General features: G+C 36.2%; 1 protein-coding gene across 1 annotated transcript in view; it reads left to right on the plus strand.

Annotated features, from left to right (window-relative positions):
* chrna8 (cholinergic receptor, nicotinic, alpha 8) overlaps positions 1-16,720 on the plus strand; it is a 113,521-nt gene that overhangs the window by 52,960 nt on the left and 43,841 nt on the right. The window contains exon 3 of the mRNA XM_088624552.1: positions 15,156-15,200. Within this exon, the coding sequence (XP_088480678.1) occupies positions 15,156-15,200 (45 nt within the window). The remainder of the gene's footprint in view (positions 1-15,155; positions 15,201-16,720) is intronic.

Genomic DNA, 16,720 nt, shown 5'->3' on the forward strand with positions numbered 1-16,720 from the left:
TTGGCTGGCTTGTTGCATAAAATATGCAGTTTCCTAAAGGAAGGAGTCTAGTTGTTCGCAATTATTGGATATTTATCCGATAGCAAAACTTTTTGTGGTTCCAGCCAATTAATATTTGTTTGAGATGGTGCTTCTGAGGTGGGCTGTGTTTAGATCCTTATAACTGGGTTCTAGATACTCAAAGAGTATTTCAGGATCCATCACATCTATTGTTTGCACCTGTCTCACTGTTGAGATGGGAGTGGAAGACATTTTGCTCATCTGTGTCTGACACTAGAATTCGGAATTCGGCAGCGGGACAGAAAAGGCTATCATACGTTTGCCACTTGAAAGCTTTACAAGCATTGCATTAACAAAAAAAAGTCACTTTTCTATGTTTTCTTTAGTCAGTAAAGCTTTCAGTGAAGGAAGATCAACTAATTGATACAATTTCTTTGTTATCTTGGGTTGCAGATTGATTTTTCTTTTGGTTTAAATTCCCTTGTGACTAACCCAGTAGTCCAATAAATTAGATTGTACAACATCAGGAAAAAAAATTAAAATAATTCCCTGCACAATATTGCACATAGGTAATTCGCAGGACTTAATGAACAGAAGAATAAACATGTGAATTAGCAGAAAGTGCTCAAAGATCTTGATCTCTCTAAAGAATCTGTATTTTTGGTTTCACATTGTGTAAATTAATGATATTAGCTTTTAGTTATTCATTGTGTTAACCAAGGAAAGCCATTTGAGATTAACTGTCTTAAAAGCAGTTACAAATAAAGGGCCAGCAAACCACAAAGTAAAACAAAATCAATCAGCTCTTAATTAAGTTACCTACTGTATTTCTGTTGTGTTTGTTTATTGTGGCAAACGCCACCCTTTTAATAGCACTGCAGTGGCACTGGTGTCTTCCATATACAGTACTCATCCTGGAAAAAAAAGTACTCTTTTTTTATATCTACTGCAAAATCATTTCAGACTCTCATCTCAAACTCACATTACATATTGGAAACGTTCTTTCAAGGGTATCCTACAGTATATTTCGATATAAGAAAATATACACTCTGACCAGGAAGAAAAAGAGTTTGCTGTAAATGAAAAATGAGAGACAATAATTGTCATGCACTGGAATAATATTATAATCATCATTAGCATTAGTGTGTTATTTTTTGCAATGGCCAATATACAGTGTGGGGAGTCAATTGCATTAACAATATCAATTTATCAAATATATTCACTAGAATTCCGTGACACCCTAAATTAAGATAATCACACAAAGACATTGAGAGTAAGTAGTGTGACAGGAGAACACTACCAACATGCAATAGTTGAATAGTGAAAATAATAATTTGCTAAAATCTAATGTTTAGAAGATAAAAAGATAAGTGATTTCAAATGGTCAGTCAAGAATGACTGATTATACTGTATGTATACTGTGTAAGGACTACTCTGTACCTTTCTATTGATTGTTTCGGTATTACCTAGTATTCTGTGTATGTTTCAGAGCTGTTACTCAGGTTTATGTTGTGCACACTCCTTGAACGAAGAAAGAAATGTTAAGCAAGCTTGTAACAATGAAGACAGTATTCCCAGTGCTATGTTATGTGAACATTAAAAGGCAGGGACTGAACTGAATTAAATCACTGCAAATACAGTATTTTTCTTTTTTTTTTTAGGGTATTGCAGCACCTAAACTACAGCAAATAAATTAAAATACCCATTCCATTTATTAATATGCAGTTCCAAATACTCTTAGGTCTTATGTAATAGAAGCAATCTTATACCAGTTATAAGGAAGGTTACAATGAACAATAAGTCATTAAATTAAGGCACTTTTAGTGTTCTTTTACCATAATGTGCTGTCACTTTCAAAAGCAAAGAAGTTAAGACCCATTGTGCACGTTATACACATTTACAAAGGTAATTATTGATTGGTTCACTGAGGAAAAATGAAAATCGGAAAGGCACTGTGTTACAGTTGAGACTCACCCCATTTGATCAGAGTGTAGAAAAACTTTATCTCACATACGGTATACTGCATGACTGAACAAAATGTTTCAAATAGTACTTGTGCATTAGCAGCAAGGATTAAAACATCATGATTCTGGGTTACTACTAAATGTTACATTCCTAATTTGTGCACAGAATACTGTACTGTAGGTACAGTAGATATACAGTACTGTATTTCTTCAGATTTTCCAACTCCATGAAGGCAATTTTTTTTTTCTGACCAAATTAGAGACAATAGCCCTTAGAATTGGTACATCAAAACAATCTATCTTACAAGACAGGTATAGATTCTTAATTAATAATAGTAAACTTTATTGTATGTAATGTTTTCAAAAGCAATCACTACAAAGTGCTTCACAATACATAAAAAGCACATTACAGAAAATGAAATAAAATTAAATATTGTCATTTCACAAGTAAACTCGATGATTGCAATGTTAACCAAATGGAATCCATTATTTTCTTTACAACCTTGTTTATATGACCTGGTTTATAAATCTGCTGTAGATGGAAACTCAGGGGCAGATTTAGTGCCTTCTTTGTACTGTAGCATTTGCTCTCAATTGTTTCTCAATTAACAGAAACATAATTTAACACCAAAATAAAACAGTTCTTCTGCACAGATTTTTTTTAGATTTGAAATTTATAGCATATAACACTCAGCAAGGTAGCATAATTCAGCTTATACTGTTCAGCTCCAGAGTTACCACAACAACACTTCACTGTTTTCTGAAAAGCTCCCTATGATGGAGAGCGGAATTTAAAAATGTAATGTTCACTCTCAATTAGCCAAAGACAGCCACGTGATGCAAATGTTAAGACATTTGTGCCCTTTCAAGCCTAAATCTTGGTACAGTTCTTTATTAAAGTAATTAACAATCCAAGGGCAATTAGCTTTCCCTTGTTAAAGCAGCAAAAGAACCAATTAATTCAGTGTTATTTTGGAAACATGCTTGTCATTTACCATCAACCAGCAAACGCTACCAAGTGGGTGAAGGATTTAATGAGCGGTTATAGGAACCATTGACCTTCATATGTCTTGATTTTCTGTCAGTAGATGCTAATTTGATACTAAACTAGATACTAATTTGGCCAAGTTTTTATGTTGGCTTAGAAATGGAATGAAAGTTAATGTTTCACCACCTGAAAACAGGAAAATAAACTGCAGCAATCTTGTGTCATAAGTAATTTACATTTCAGAAAGTCAGACATTTTCACATTTTTACTTTCCCTAAAGTATAAATCACGTGTAGCCGTTTTTGCCCGTGTGTGTTGATGCTTGTATTTGAGTGAGTTTCCTTTGATTTGGGCGGCTCGTGATTCACTCAGTTCAATTGTACTGTAGATACTCTTGTATTAGGCTGAAGGATTAGGTTTGGATGTGTGTAATTGGTTCGGTGGATCTATGGGAAGGGTACTGACGCTAAACGTGACAAATTCTTTATGTGCTCATTTTCAGCGGAGCAGCACACAGATGCCGATTGTTAATCTTCCATTCAAGAATAAATTCCTTTCATTCAAAGCTTATATAAAGATCTTCCGCTGTTTTTACTCCACATTTAACATTTATTATTGTAATGCCTTTTGATTATTCTGCTCTTATTATCACCATTATTTCTTCCATTCCACAGGGTTTGTTTCTGAATAATGTATTTTGAATAGAAATAATGTTATTTGTGCCATCATATATTTGAGTCTCAGAAGAGCAGAAAAGGTGCAGTTTATTTCAAGGAATTCCTGATGAATATACATCACATGGATATAGTGGAGCCCACATTATGAATATGTCTTATCCTCTTTATTAAGTTTTGATACAGAAATATTGAGGTCTGTGAGGCATTATAGACTGAAAGAAAAAACAAATGAAGTTAAAAAATGTTCATGACATTTAAAACAATTATAGCACAAAGTAAAACTTGTATGTAGTGATACTGTATATGTTCTTCAAATACCCATGTGTTGCACACAATGAATATGATACAATGAGTTTATTTGTGTCTGACATGTATTTTATTGTAAGGCATGCTTACAACATTACATTACTGCAGACAGTCATGTTGAGTAAACTACTGTGGTTTCTGAGGTATAAAGAAATATCTACTGGCATACAGATACAGTTGATGTATTGTATCCGCAAATAAAACATTATCAGGCTCATATATTAAAGTGTGTCATGAGACTTTTTACACAGAGATTTTGGGCATTTTTCCATTTTTCTCCTTTACTTTATACTACAGTATGTGCTGTTCCAGTAACTGAGGGGTAGCGTAGAGGCACGTATTGTAAAAGGTTAGCATGGTCAGGTACTGTATACCTGTGCAAGCAAACCCAAATCTGCATACTTTGTATTTTCATTTGTTTTTTATCTATATCTGCTGGCATTTTCCTGTCCCATGGGGCCAAATTTACGAAAAACACAGATACCATTGTAACTCTGTTATAGCAGATGGGTACAAATCTCTTTTGTTGCTGACATATTACTTACACAAACATGAACAACATCTATAGGTGAAGTCTATCTCCTAAAAAGCACTGCTTCCAGACTGCTGTATTTCACCTTTTACATTTTGTAAATGTCAGCTCAAGGTGTTACCGTATGTTCTTAGCATCTCAGGGTTTTCAGCAGTTGCCTTAATAGTATGACAGCATGTTCAATTTATGTTTCCACCGGTTGCCATGGTGACAGGAGTTTGTGAATAATGTACTCAACCTAACGTGCTTGCACTGACAAAGCATTCTCTTGGTTAATAAATTGTTATTTTAGATAGCTCACATCTTTTATTCCGTGCAGAACACAAGGCGGTCAGTTAAATTTTAGCTGCTTTATTGTGGGTTTGTGGCCCACAGCTCCCTACAGCTAAAATTCATATTTAGATTATTTTAACAGCCAGGATAAGGATTCTTGTGTTGGGACTAGATATGCTCTGATGTCAACTGTAATAAATAAGGAGTATAAATACAGTACAGTAAAGAAGGTAAAAGAGTTTAAAAATCAGGTCTTGATGCCAGCTTGCAAGCAAAGTTATACAAGTGAAATTATAAAATAGGGAACCTGAAAGATTTATTTACTAAAATGAATAATGAACATACTAATTATTAATTATGAACATTTGCAGGCCACTGTACAACAACTTGTCCTCTTCAATACTGAGCTAAATGGTTATCAGTGGGTACATGACACTCCATATTGATATAACTATATACAGTACAGTACACCCTTGATGCAACAGCATACATTTCAATTTTATTTTATCTGGTGTACACATATTCTGTTGATATTAATATCTGCATGCAATTGCAGTAGATGGCATTGCAATAGAAACGTTCATTTATAGGCATCCTTCTGACTCAGTAATTGAAACATTCTTTTCACATTGATGAAATCATGCATGCATACCCTTACACTGGTAAGAAATTATGAGATCTAAACTTTATTGCTTAATTATGAAGATTGATTATTCCATAGCTAAAGCAGGTTTATTAATTTTATAACACAAAGATGTTGCCCACAAACACGCAAGCATGCACATGTGAGCACATTTAAACGTACAGTATTCATTGAATAAACAAAAGCATTAGAAACAAAAAAAATGGTAGCAGTATCAATACTTATCTGTTGTATTTTTCATACCTCTCAGCATATAAACAAAGCTTTTGTCTATATACAGTATACTTTTGGTGAAATGATGCTGCGGTACAGTATGTAGTAATTTACAATGTTTAACTAGTTTACACATTTGATATGATGTTTCAGAACTTTGAACAATGATTCTTTTTCAAGTTTGATTGAAGATCATTGTATATATGTAATTAGGGAAAACTCTGAATTTAATTATTTCATTGTTCCTGATAAATAAGTTAATACAGTGCTATCGCAATTAATATACTTACAGTACGTGGACGGCTCAGGCAAATAAAAAAAAATGAAAATATGCTGTATTCTCTGAAGAATTTGTCAAACATGCCTTCAAGAGCTAGTTAGAGAGCCTATACAGTTGTGTGATTTACTTTTATTTACTATTTTTATACTTATATTTAATATATTGTGTTACTGTAAGAGATTAGTAGGGTGTTTTTATCAGGGTTATAAGGTAAAACTTGACTATACTGTATGTGAATTAGGCTTTACACTCTACTCAAATTCCCTAACCCCCGTATTAAGTTACTGTACTTGTAGCTGGTTATAACCAGTTTATATTCTGTATATAAACTATGTTTTTACTGCATTGTTTTGATGCAATATGAACAGAAAAGAATGTGATAAAACCGTTATTGTCAAATAAGTATGTTTTGACCTTAAAGAAGTCTTTGACTGCAGAGGTATCAATATTGTCCTTTCATCCTTGAAAATATAGGGACACATAGTTCTCATCTTTTGTCATTATTCTGTATTTCTTTTATCAGACAACCTTGGTAAAACCGCAAAACACCTAAATTAACATCTGAAATGAAACAGACTGATTTCATAGTCTGACTCCCATGTAAATCCCCTGAAATAAGCAGGACTTTTAATTGGGATTTTTAGATTAATGAAGACCAGTAATTTGTCAGATATTGATGTTTTTGCAAGAGTACAGTAATATTAGCAACTGTGTAGTATGGGAAATTCAAAACAGCAAGACTGTCCAGCCATTCACCATTCACTTTTTATCCAAAAAAGTTTTATCCAATTCACGGTCACAGGGGAGCTGGAACCCGAGTCTAGCCTCTTTCTTGCCAAGCATAGAAAGCAAGGAAAGATACTGTACACCCTGGATGGGACAGCAGCTCATCACAGGGCAGGCTCAGACATGCACAGTCAACCTACTGTACCAGTATATCCCTCCTCTGGACTGTGGGAGATAACAACGGCACCCAGAGAAAACCCAAGCATACTGTTCATGGAATTAAACTCAAGGACTCGGAGCCTCAGCACTGCAAGGCAGAGATGCTGACCACTGCACCACTGTGGTGCCTGGAAACAGCATGACTGAGCACTATAAAATATATGACTTTTTCAATTAATCTGTGGTCTCCGTAAGTTAAAAATTAAATTATTAAAACGTAACAAATAAGTAAGCTAGAGTAGACCAAGATGATGTAAATAGAGACGATGCAGTATCAGAAGAATACACGCCAATACATTGGGGAACACAAAAATATATAGTAGTACAATAATTGTTGCAAAAACAGCATACACGTAGAGAAAAGAAGATTAGTGATACATAAGCAGTGCTTAGCCCTTCAGAAAGTGAAGTGAAGTTATCTGGAAAGGTTTGGTTCATGAGATAACCAGCTTACAGGTTGTATATCCACATTAGTACAAGACACCAGGCATGTATCATGCACTTTACCTGCAAGGCTTAGGGAGTACTTTGATTAACAAGGATTTCTTTTGCTACAAAGCTTAAAAATCAGCTTATAACAGCAACAGGGAGCACTAAAAGAACAAACTTAGCTGTAAATTTAGTGTAACATCAATATTAGGCCACATGTCTAATCCACTTCTTCACATTATTGTAACGAGCAGTTCTTTCCAGACCCTATGCGGACGACACAATCCGAAGAAGTGGGGAAACACTAGGAAAAGGTAATGCAGGAATACAGGGCTGAAAACAGGGGGGCGTGTCCAAAGTGCGCTGGTGCACGGGGGAGGTGTGGCCGAGGCAAACAATCCAAGAGTAATCCATAGAGGGTATCCAAAAACACAAGAATAAGTCCATAGCCAGGTGATCCATCCAAACTAGGAATAAAAACCATGAACCGGGTCGGAACCAGCGGACGGGGAACGGGAACGGAGATTAAAACCTTAACGGGACCAGGCGCTTCCAGGTCCCGGACTCGCGCCGTGCGAAAACCAGATGCAGAGCCAGGATGAGCGTCAGCGCCTGGCTTTTAAGGTGGGCTGGGAAAAGGGATCAGGTGCACAGAATAAAGTCTAAAGTTAAAGGGCTGGAGCACCCTTAAGGTGACAATTATTGTGACAATTATTGCATGCTTCATTCCAAATTTGATACTTCTGGATGTTTCTAATTCAGACTCGTGAAATTAACACCAAATAGTGATCTGTTACTGAATGTGCTCTCTGGACGAGTGTAGTTGAGTTGTGCTAAAGCTGAGTCCATTTTCCCCTTACTCCACATCAGAGAATATAAAACTCTGCAACACAATCATTGTTTCTTATCTCAGTTGAGACATTCGTCTCTTTATAAATTATTGGAAAAAAAATATCATTACATGCACAGTGGTATCAGTATAAAAGCAATAGGAGGCACGTTTTAGCACAAAGAACTATGGTGTTTTGAAATACTGTAAATGGCCCGGCCATTCCTTTCCATCTAAAACTGTGGAATTCCTGATGAAATGGCTGGACAGGGTTCTCTGATCAGTCAGTTCTTTGCAATAAGATTAGCATAATGGGTTAAACGGCCTCCTCTCCATCTCAGACTGTAAGTTCTTATATTCTCAGTACATCCTTTTGATTAAACCCCCCTTTGAGTTGGAATAAAGAAGCTGTTTTCAAAAGCGGGTTGGGGGTTTATGCATTGTCAAAGGATCCTGAAATGAAAAGTTAGTCAATCAAATCAGGTCAGCAAGGTCAAGGGAAGAGAAAATAAACAAACACCTTTCCACTATCTGGAAACATACTGACCTCAGCCAACTTGCAGCAAACTAAAAGAGTTTTTTTTTAAATCAGTATTTACTTAGCAGTGTCCTCATTTGTTGTGATCTCTCCCAGTTTGCTTATTTTACTTGCCTGAAGCACCATTTTCAATGGTTTATTAATACTCAAATGAGTCTTTTCCAAGACATATGCTTGCTCAGCCAAGCGCAAAGCAGTTTGATTCTTAGACATCACTTCCAAAAGAACCCCCACCCCCAGCAACACATAATCTACATTGTCAGCCTATGGTCAGGCCACTAAAATTATACATAAAAATTTACATGGCGTCAAAATCACTTGACAAAATAGATCTTCAGGAGCATGTTTGCTTGCAACAAAACAAAGTGCATGAGGAAACCAGTAAACTGAAGATAAAGAGAAAACCACAAAGAAAGCAATCAGGATATTTCAACATTGCAATATAACCTTTGAAGTGAGACACGTTCAACTTTTTTATCTGATATTGCACTGGATATACTGTACTAGTATTGAAGTATCATCAAGAAGTGTGGTATTTGCGTTGATCACTGTAATAACGTTTTGAAGGCTTCAGTAAAATATCACCTCAGCTTCTGCACAGCAGATTCTTTTCAAGGCACCAATATCTTTAAGATAACATTATGATTAAAACAGAAACACAGTATCCCAAATGTACAGTGTGCAAACTAGACCATATGACTAAATCATTTTTCTTACTTTGAGTCAGATTACATAAAATCACTTATTCAGCATGTTTTTTTTTTCTGTCAGGAATGTGCAACATGAATTTTTGAAGTCAGCATACAGTATGTTACAAAATGTAGTGGTCAGGTAGTAAAATGACACCAACCATCGCCACAGCCAGCCAGAATATTTTGGAAAAATGATTAACTTCCTTCATAACTCCAGTTTTCAGCAAATCTTTTTAGTCAGATGAATCCAAGAAAGTGTGTTTTTATTTATTAGCAGCACTTTGCTGCTGAGCCTTGAGCAAGGTACTTTACCTCACTTGCTCCAGTCCACCCAGCTGTCTTAATGGGCACCAGTATTGCTAGGGGCAAATGTTGTCTGATCGCTTCACACCAAGAAAGCAGTATAAGCTCTGGCCCAGTGAGCCAGTGAATGGCTTGAATGGAATTACCTACAGTACCTGCAGCTCAAAGCAAAACAGCAGGAGGCAACAGCTCAGACTAGGAGTGAGTGGCAGCCTCAGGTGTTGGAGAATGTGCACTAACAAAGGTGGTATTTATAGAGACATTAACTGGGGAACAAACAAGCTAGATACTGAAAGCTGCTTTTTTTTTGACACACACATATCTAAACCCTCTGCTCCTGTCGTCATTGCCAGTTGCATAACATCCAACAAAAATGTTTAAGAAAACAATTCCATAAAGGAGGTGATTGATTAGCAGCTTTCTAAAACACTGTAGCTTTACATTCAGTGTGAAAGACTGCAGGAAAACAAAAATACAGGGTATTACTTGAATAATTTTTGTAGACATTGTACTCTGTATTTATAAAGCACTTCCTGCCACATTAGGTTTGCCACATTTACCACACTTTTTCAGACAATTTTTAAGTCCACTTATTTTGTTTGTTTCTTTATTAGCCCTATACAATTTCTTGCATTAGGAATTCATCTTTTCACATACCCCAGCTTTTCTCCATGGAGACACAGACACGGAGAGAAGCCTGGGGTCTGCATTGTACGGCACCCCTGGCAGTTGGGGTTAAGGGCCTTGCTCAGGGGCCCAGTGGAGTAGGATTCCTCTGCCGGCCATGGGATATGAACTGGCAGCCTTCCAGTCACAGGTACAGATCCTTAGCCACAGAGCCACCTCTTCGCCCCGAGAGCCACCTCTCCGCTACATATACTTAAATATGTAGTGGCACATATTGATTTAGTACATTCACTTTCAGAGAATAAAAGTCAGTTTTTTGCTCATATCTCTTCAAAAGATTTAAAATTAAGGGTGGCACGATGGCGCAGTGGTTGGCATTGCTACCACACAGCACTGGGTCCCTGGGTTCAATTCCTGGGGTGCTATAGGCATGGAGTTTGCATGTTTTTGCCATGTTCGCATGGGTTTCCTATAGTTGCTCTGGTTTTCTCCCACAGTCTAAGGACATAATAGTTGGTTAATTGGCTTCTGGAAAAAGGCCCTGGCCCTGTTGCGAGTGCATGTGTGTTTGTGTCTGTGTGTGCCCTGCAACGAACTCGTGTCTAATCCAGCCTGTATCCTGGATGAGACACGGATAAGCTCCCGCTCCCCGACGATGCTGTATTGGATAAACCAGTTAGAAAATGGATGGATTTAAGACTTGGCTAATCTAGGATAGCCCACTTTTTTCACCTGATAGACCCCTGTATATGTTGCATAAACCATATGTTTTGGAGAATTCTCATGCTGCAATGTGAAGTGATGCTGAGTAATTATGGGAGCATTTACTTCTACATAAGAAGACAAAACATTTCTGTAAACATCAGAATTCATGCTGCTGTTGTCACATCACCATAAAAGACAAGTGTGCCATTTCCAGGGTTTTCACATTTTTAATTCCTATTTGTTAAAATATTCAAAGGCCCAGCTTCTTGATTCATTGAAATATCAAAAGGGTGTTGAGGTTAGCGTCCTCTTCCCAGGTCTGTTTTAAAGAAGGTCATTGGCATGGCAATAATGAAAACATTTCATTTAGTTGATTTATAGATATCATGTTTTCCCAGCCCACTTGGCTTTAACTTTGCCCTATATACAGTGTTGCATATTTAAGGAGAGCACATGGTAACTGTTGTGCTAAACCTCTGCCTTTGTAACATGACACAGTTCACTATACAATCTGAGAACTTAAATGCATGCCTCTGCAAAGATTCAGTGGGTTTCTGTGTGCTGTGTTTTTCAATTCAACAGATAGACATCTTGACAATAGACCGAAAACGAGAGTTTGACCTTGACAGAGCGCGGAAAAAAATCTCCCCATCGCGCTTGACATGGTTTCTTTCATTGCTCTGGTTTTACAATCGATCTGAAGCTGACCAATCTTATTGATACTCTTCAGTTTTAGAAATTGGTTATTATTTCTGTTGTCTGCCTGCAAAAGATAGAAAAAAAGTACACTTAAGGTCCTGTTCCATCAGAAGATGGGCTCTTCTGTTTTTTTTGATGCAGCTTGTAGGAAAACTATAATAGAGATCTGACAGAAACAAAAAAAAAAGGAAAATATTCATGTTTTGTTATTATATTGCAAATGTTACATCTGTCTTGGTCTTTCATGCCTACATTTATTTTGATTAAAGAGTTCCTAAAATTAGACAACTCACAGCATGTCCTAAATTTTAGCTGAATTAAGGTTAACACAGTATTATTAGTTCACATTTCAACAATTTCCTGTCACTCTATTTTTATGTATCCATTAACTCCGCTGTTTCCATTATGTGAATATTATTTTCAAATTTTATTTAAAGATGACCAATTTTTTGTTTAGGTGCGCTGGGCACTATCATTAAACAAAGATAACAGCGAAGTTCAAAAACAGCATTATTACCTTTTACTGTAAATTACAGAAGCTCAATGAGATGGAACTCTTAACCCAGATGGACAATTCAGTCTGAGTTTTTATAATTAGCAGTTAATTCCTGCTGTATAATTTCTCTTCCCAGAGCAATAGTTTAGCAATTATTTATTTAAGTCTGAAATTAAAAAGCTGACTTTTTTTGTGAGAAAAGAAAAGCCATTTTGAAACAACTGGAAAAGCATTCCAACGTTACTTGTGCCAGAAATAAACAGGCACATCTCAATGTTGCATTGTTCAGATATTATTATTAATTTCGAACATTTCTATAGAGTTTTTCATCACAAAGGATCTCAGAGCACATAGGAAGTGATCCATATATCCACTTCTAAAGTGCAGTATCCACTTGCATGCATATTACTATTTATAGTAGTCACAACTACTATAAATACTATAAATTCCGTGTCTGTCTTGAAAGCAACCAACTTCTTTTAGTCATACAGTAAATGCGTCTAATGGCTATTTTTCACCAATATACAGTACCTACCTCTAAAGCTGTTATTGATATGAAAAATCTCTTTTTCCAATACTACACTTTTTTCATGACCTCAAACAGTCAAATTACAGAATGACTTTACTCTCGGTATGCAGTGGGTACAGGGCGCCATTTGGAAATGAAGATCTATTTTTTAAAGATAAATTCACCAGACAGCAAGACTCTATTTATTTGAAAAAATGGTATTGCATATGTATAAACTGCTATGAGTTAAGCATTGTGTGCCTGTGGAGATTAAATATATTAATTTCATATGCAAGACAGCATTTAGAGTAACTTTGAATAAAGCGTACGGTAGATTTAACCACTGGAGAAAATTCCTTTTAATATTCAAATGTTATTGCTTCTTCTAAGAGTGGTTACAGGCTGGAAAAGTGTACGTACATACATACTGTAGTTGTGCTCATGAAAGTTAAGAAGAGAGTCGATAAGGTCTGAGCGATACTACTGTACCAACGCTACAATATTATTGTACTAAATGTCTTGGACAGCTGTTGAAATAGTTACACCAATGGATTCTGAGTAATGTCTCTTGTTTCCTTGAGATACCTTTGGGCTCTGTGAATGTAATAATCTTCAGGACTTCTAGTGCACAAACACTGCCTTTTTTCATACTTTTTAATACAGAATTGTACCCATTCACCCATCCCTACCTGAGACCCCTCACTCCTTCCTTCTTGAACACCTCAGTGAAATAGTCAATTAGTACATTAGCTATTTCCCTTTCGTTGTCTAGATTTTCCCCATTATTGTCCCTCATGTATGTTACTTAATCATTGATTGTTCCTTTACTCTTGCAGCCCTTTGATTATTTATGTTTTTTATTCCTCTGTCTTGGCCTTTCTAAAATCCTTTTTGACCTGTGTTTGCAATTCATTGTTCTCCTTTTCGGTAACTGGATTCGGTTGTTTTTTAATCATTTTATTAAACACTTCCTTTTTCCTTGTGTTATTCCTAGTTGAACTATTTGGGACGCTGTATTTTAGCTTTAGGATTACCGTTTATTAATGAACAAATGCAGGTTACTTGTTTGCCAGTGAGATGATGTACTGAGTAAAGGAGGTGAAGTGGACTTTAGCATTGTGTTGCAAGTCCAGATGAATTAAGTTTTGTGCTTTCAGCCTTTAGTTCACTACATTTCTTCTCACACAGTGGAATCCCAGCCATTTCTCTTTCTGCTGCTTATGTTTAATTCATTCCTAATGAATAATAAAATTCATTGTTATTCCAGCTAGCTCCATGCAGTTTAAAGCACACAACAACAAAAAAATCATATTTCTGCTTATCATGTTGTATTATTCAACATGGCTGAATTCTGTTATACGGTACATATGAACGTGAAAAACAGGAAATGACTGTTTATTGTTATAAAGAATAATAAAAACACACATTCTGAGAACTCAGAGTCATACAAATGCACTTGGCACCATGTCAATAAGCCCGTCTGGTGTCCTTAAAATCTTTGTTGCTGGGAAGCTTCCTGAAGTACTGCAGTTTGCGATTATCAGTGTGGATCCCTAAAAGCACCTGTTGGTATTTCCTGCTGTGCCCTGCCCCAATACATAACTTTAAGGATATCAATAGATTTGGTCGACATTTTTGGTAAATAAAGCTTTCTTTCTCTGTATTATCATGTAATGTTGGGATAATATTCAGGGCTCTTCAATTAACCTTGTAACCTTGTTTCACAGTGGAAAATGCCAGACATCTGCTTATGGAGACATATTAAAACCACATTTGTATCATGACATGGTTTTCTATGGTTTAAATATGAATTTGCTGTGCTTTACCACAGAGTGCTGAAGTAAACAATAGCTTAAGATCTTTATCATTGATTATCACGGCATTCTTATGTTCGAGTGTATTGCAGTAAAGCACAGTGAAGGCAGGATTACAATCACAGGATGCTGTGATAAAAGTATGAAAAAACTATGGCTCCGGTCTGCAGATACCCTGCCAAGTGTACTTTAATTTGGGGCAGAATGGGTAAAGAAGTAAAAGTCATTCATTGCTTTCATTTTCATTTCACTCATTTGCCCCATTCTCTCTTCTTTTGGAACTGTTTTTTTTTCCTCATGATATAAAGGAGCATTTACTAAATTTTTTTGGCAAAAAGGCTATTTGGATTTTTCTTTTTCCTCTGAGTTAAAGATCACCCCTTCCAATTGCGGTTAAACCTAATCTACAGTATATCTGCTGACACCTTCAGTGTGTCTTTGCATGGAAAAATGGGCATACACCTGTTCAAGCGCCCAGACAATCAAAAAAAAAAAACAAGTGTTACTTTTTGAGTTTTCAAGGTTAAAAATAATTTTGCATTAAGTTATTACTATTCATCATTTCATATGTAGAGCATGCGGTCCCTTTAATGGTTCCAGATGATGGAAGCACAATGGTATCTTAATGTAAATTGCTGCAGTTTCATTTCAAATTCTGTTTGTTTCAAAGGGGCTGTTTTCTTTTTCTTTCCAGGATGAGAAGAATCAGGTCCTGGTGACCAATGCGTGGCTGCAGCTGGTAAGCTTTTGCCAATTTCTGACCAGTGCCTTTGCAAGTATTATAGCCCCTTCACACACACAAAATAAAGACTTTTGATAAGGCCCATAATTTCTAGTCCTTGGCACATATTATTATCATGTTTCTGATTAGCTAAAGGCCATATACTGAATAATCAGTAACCTGTCAAAGCTAAAAAATGTAATTTAAATTGTAAATTTCAAGAAGCCTGCTGAAATGGTATAAATCCACAAGAGTCTACTGTTGAAAACAATTAAGTCAAATGAGGTCAGTGACAATAATTCTAGTTGTTTAACAAAGTATTTTTGTGGTGCCGCTGTAAAGAAAGGGCAAAGATGTTTGACTTTGTTTAATTTGCTGATGCGGTGTTTTTGTATCCACGTTTGGCCCTACAGTAGGTAAAAGTGTGTGTCTGTGTGTGCCCTGCGATGGGTGTATTCAGCCTTGGCCTGTTGCTTGCCAGGATAGGCTTCGGCACCCCCAATACCCTGAATTGGATAAAGCAACAATAAGTGCATGGATGGAGTGCAGTATTTTCTGTAACCAGCACACACCCACTCTAAATGAACAAACGTGTATGGTACAAAAGTTTGCATACCTTTGAAAGAATGTTGGCTTGGGATGTTTTTGTACTTTGCAAAACTACATAGAAGTCTAATGTGTTCAATGATGTGTATGTCCAAGTCAAACCTTTCCATGTACAGGAAAAAGCAGTCTCTTTATACTATAGTTAAATCAACGAGGCCTTTGCTTTTCTTAAACACTTGGCTGTTGTTCATTAGAGCAGGGGCAAGAAGAATAATAAAGCAACAGATTCCAGTTTGCTAACTCTCTGGATATGCTTATTTCGACAAACCTCTAAAGAATGTCCATTCTCACTAACAGCAGCCTTTGGCTTAAGTGTTTCAGCACCAGTTGGGGTGAACAGTTTTTTTTCTTTTTTTCCCATTTCTTTAACTCAACTAAAATACCTCTTCTAGACTACAAGAACAACAACAAAAAAAAAACAATTATATACTGGCTGTTGTCTTTGCACAGCTGTGCCATTCGTCACTGTTTTCTTTTCATGGGACTGATCCATCAAAGTCTTTGCTCCCTGGTTCGTTTTTTACACAGTTTGTAAAAGTAAAGCTATAGTGTTATTTTTTAAACTACCTGTAGCGTGAAAAACACATTGACAGTTGCTGAAATATTTTTGTGGTGCCGGAATTACATTTTACAGATAACGTTTTTCAATATATCAGACTCCATAGCATTTGCCACTATCTTACAGAAACGTTCCTGCTATAATCTGGGATGGTTTTTAGGTTGCGTTACTTATTGAACTACGTCATTATAAACTTGTATAGAAAGCAACTGCAAACGTTCCAGATTATGCATGAAAATTTGAAGTTGTTATTAGCCCTCCATTTTAATATACCTCTGAGTTTCATACTTTTTGTGGGACAGAAAGACTCGTTAACATTTGGATTGTTAAATGATGGATCTGTAACAAATTCAGATTTAAACTACTATCAAGG

Source organism: Lepisosteus platostomus, chromosome 1 (assembly GCF_059453375.1).
Source record: "Lepisosteus platostomus isolate fLepPlt1 chromosome 1, fLepPlt1.hap1, whole genome shotgun sequence".
Taxonomy (NCBI): Eukaryota; Metazoa; Chordata; class Actinopteri; order Semionotiformes; family Lepisosteidae; genus Lepisosteus; species Lepisosteus platostomus.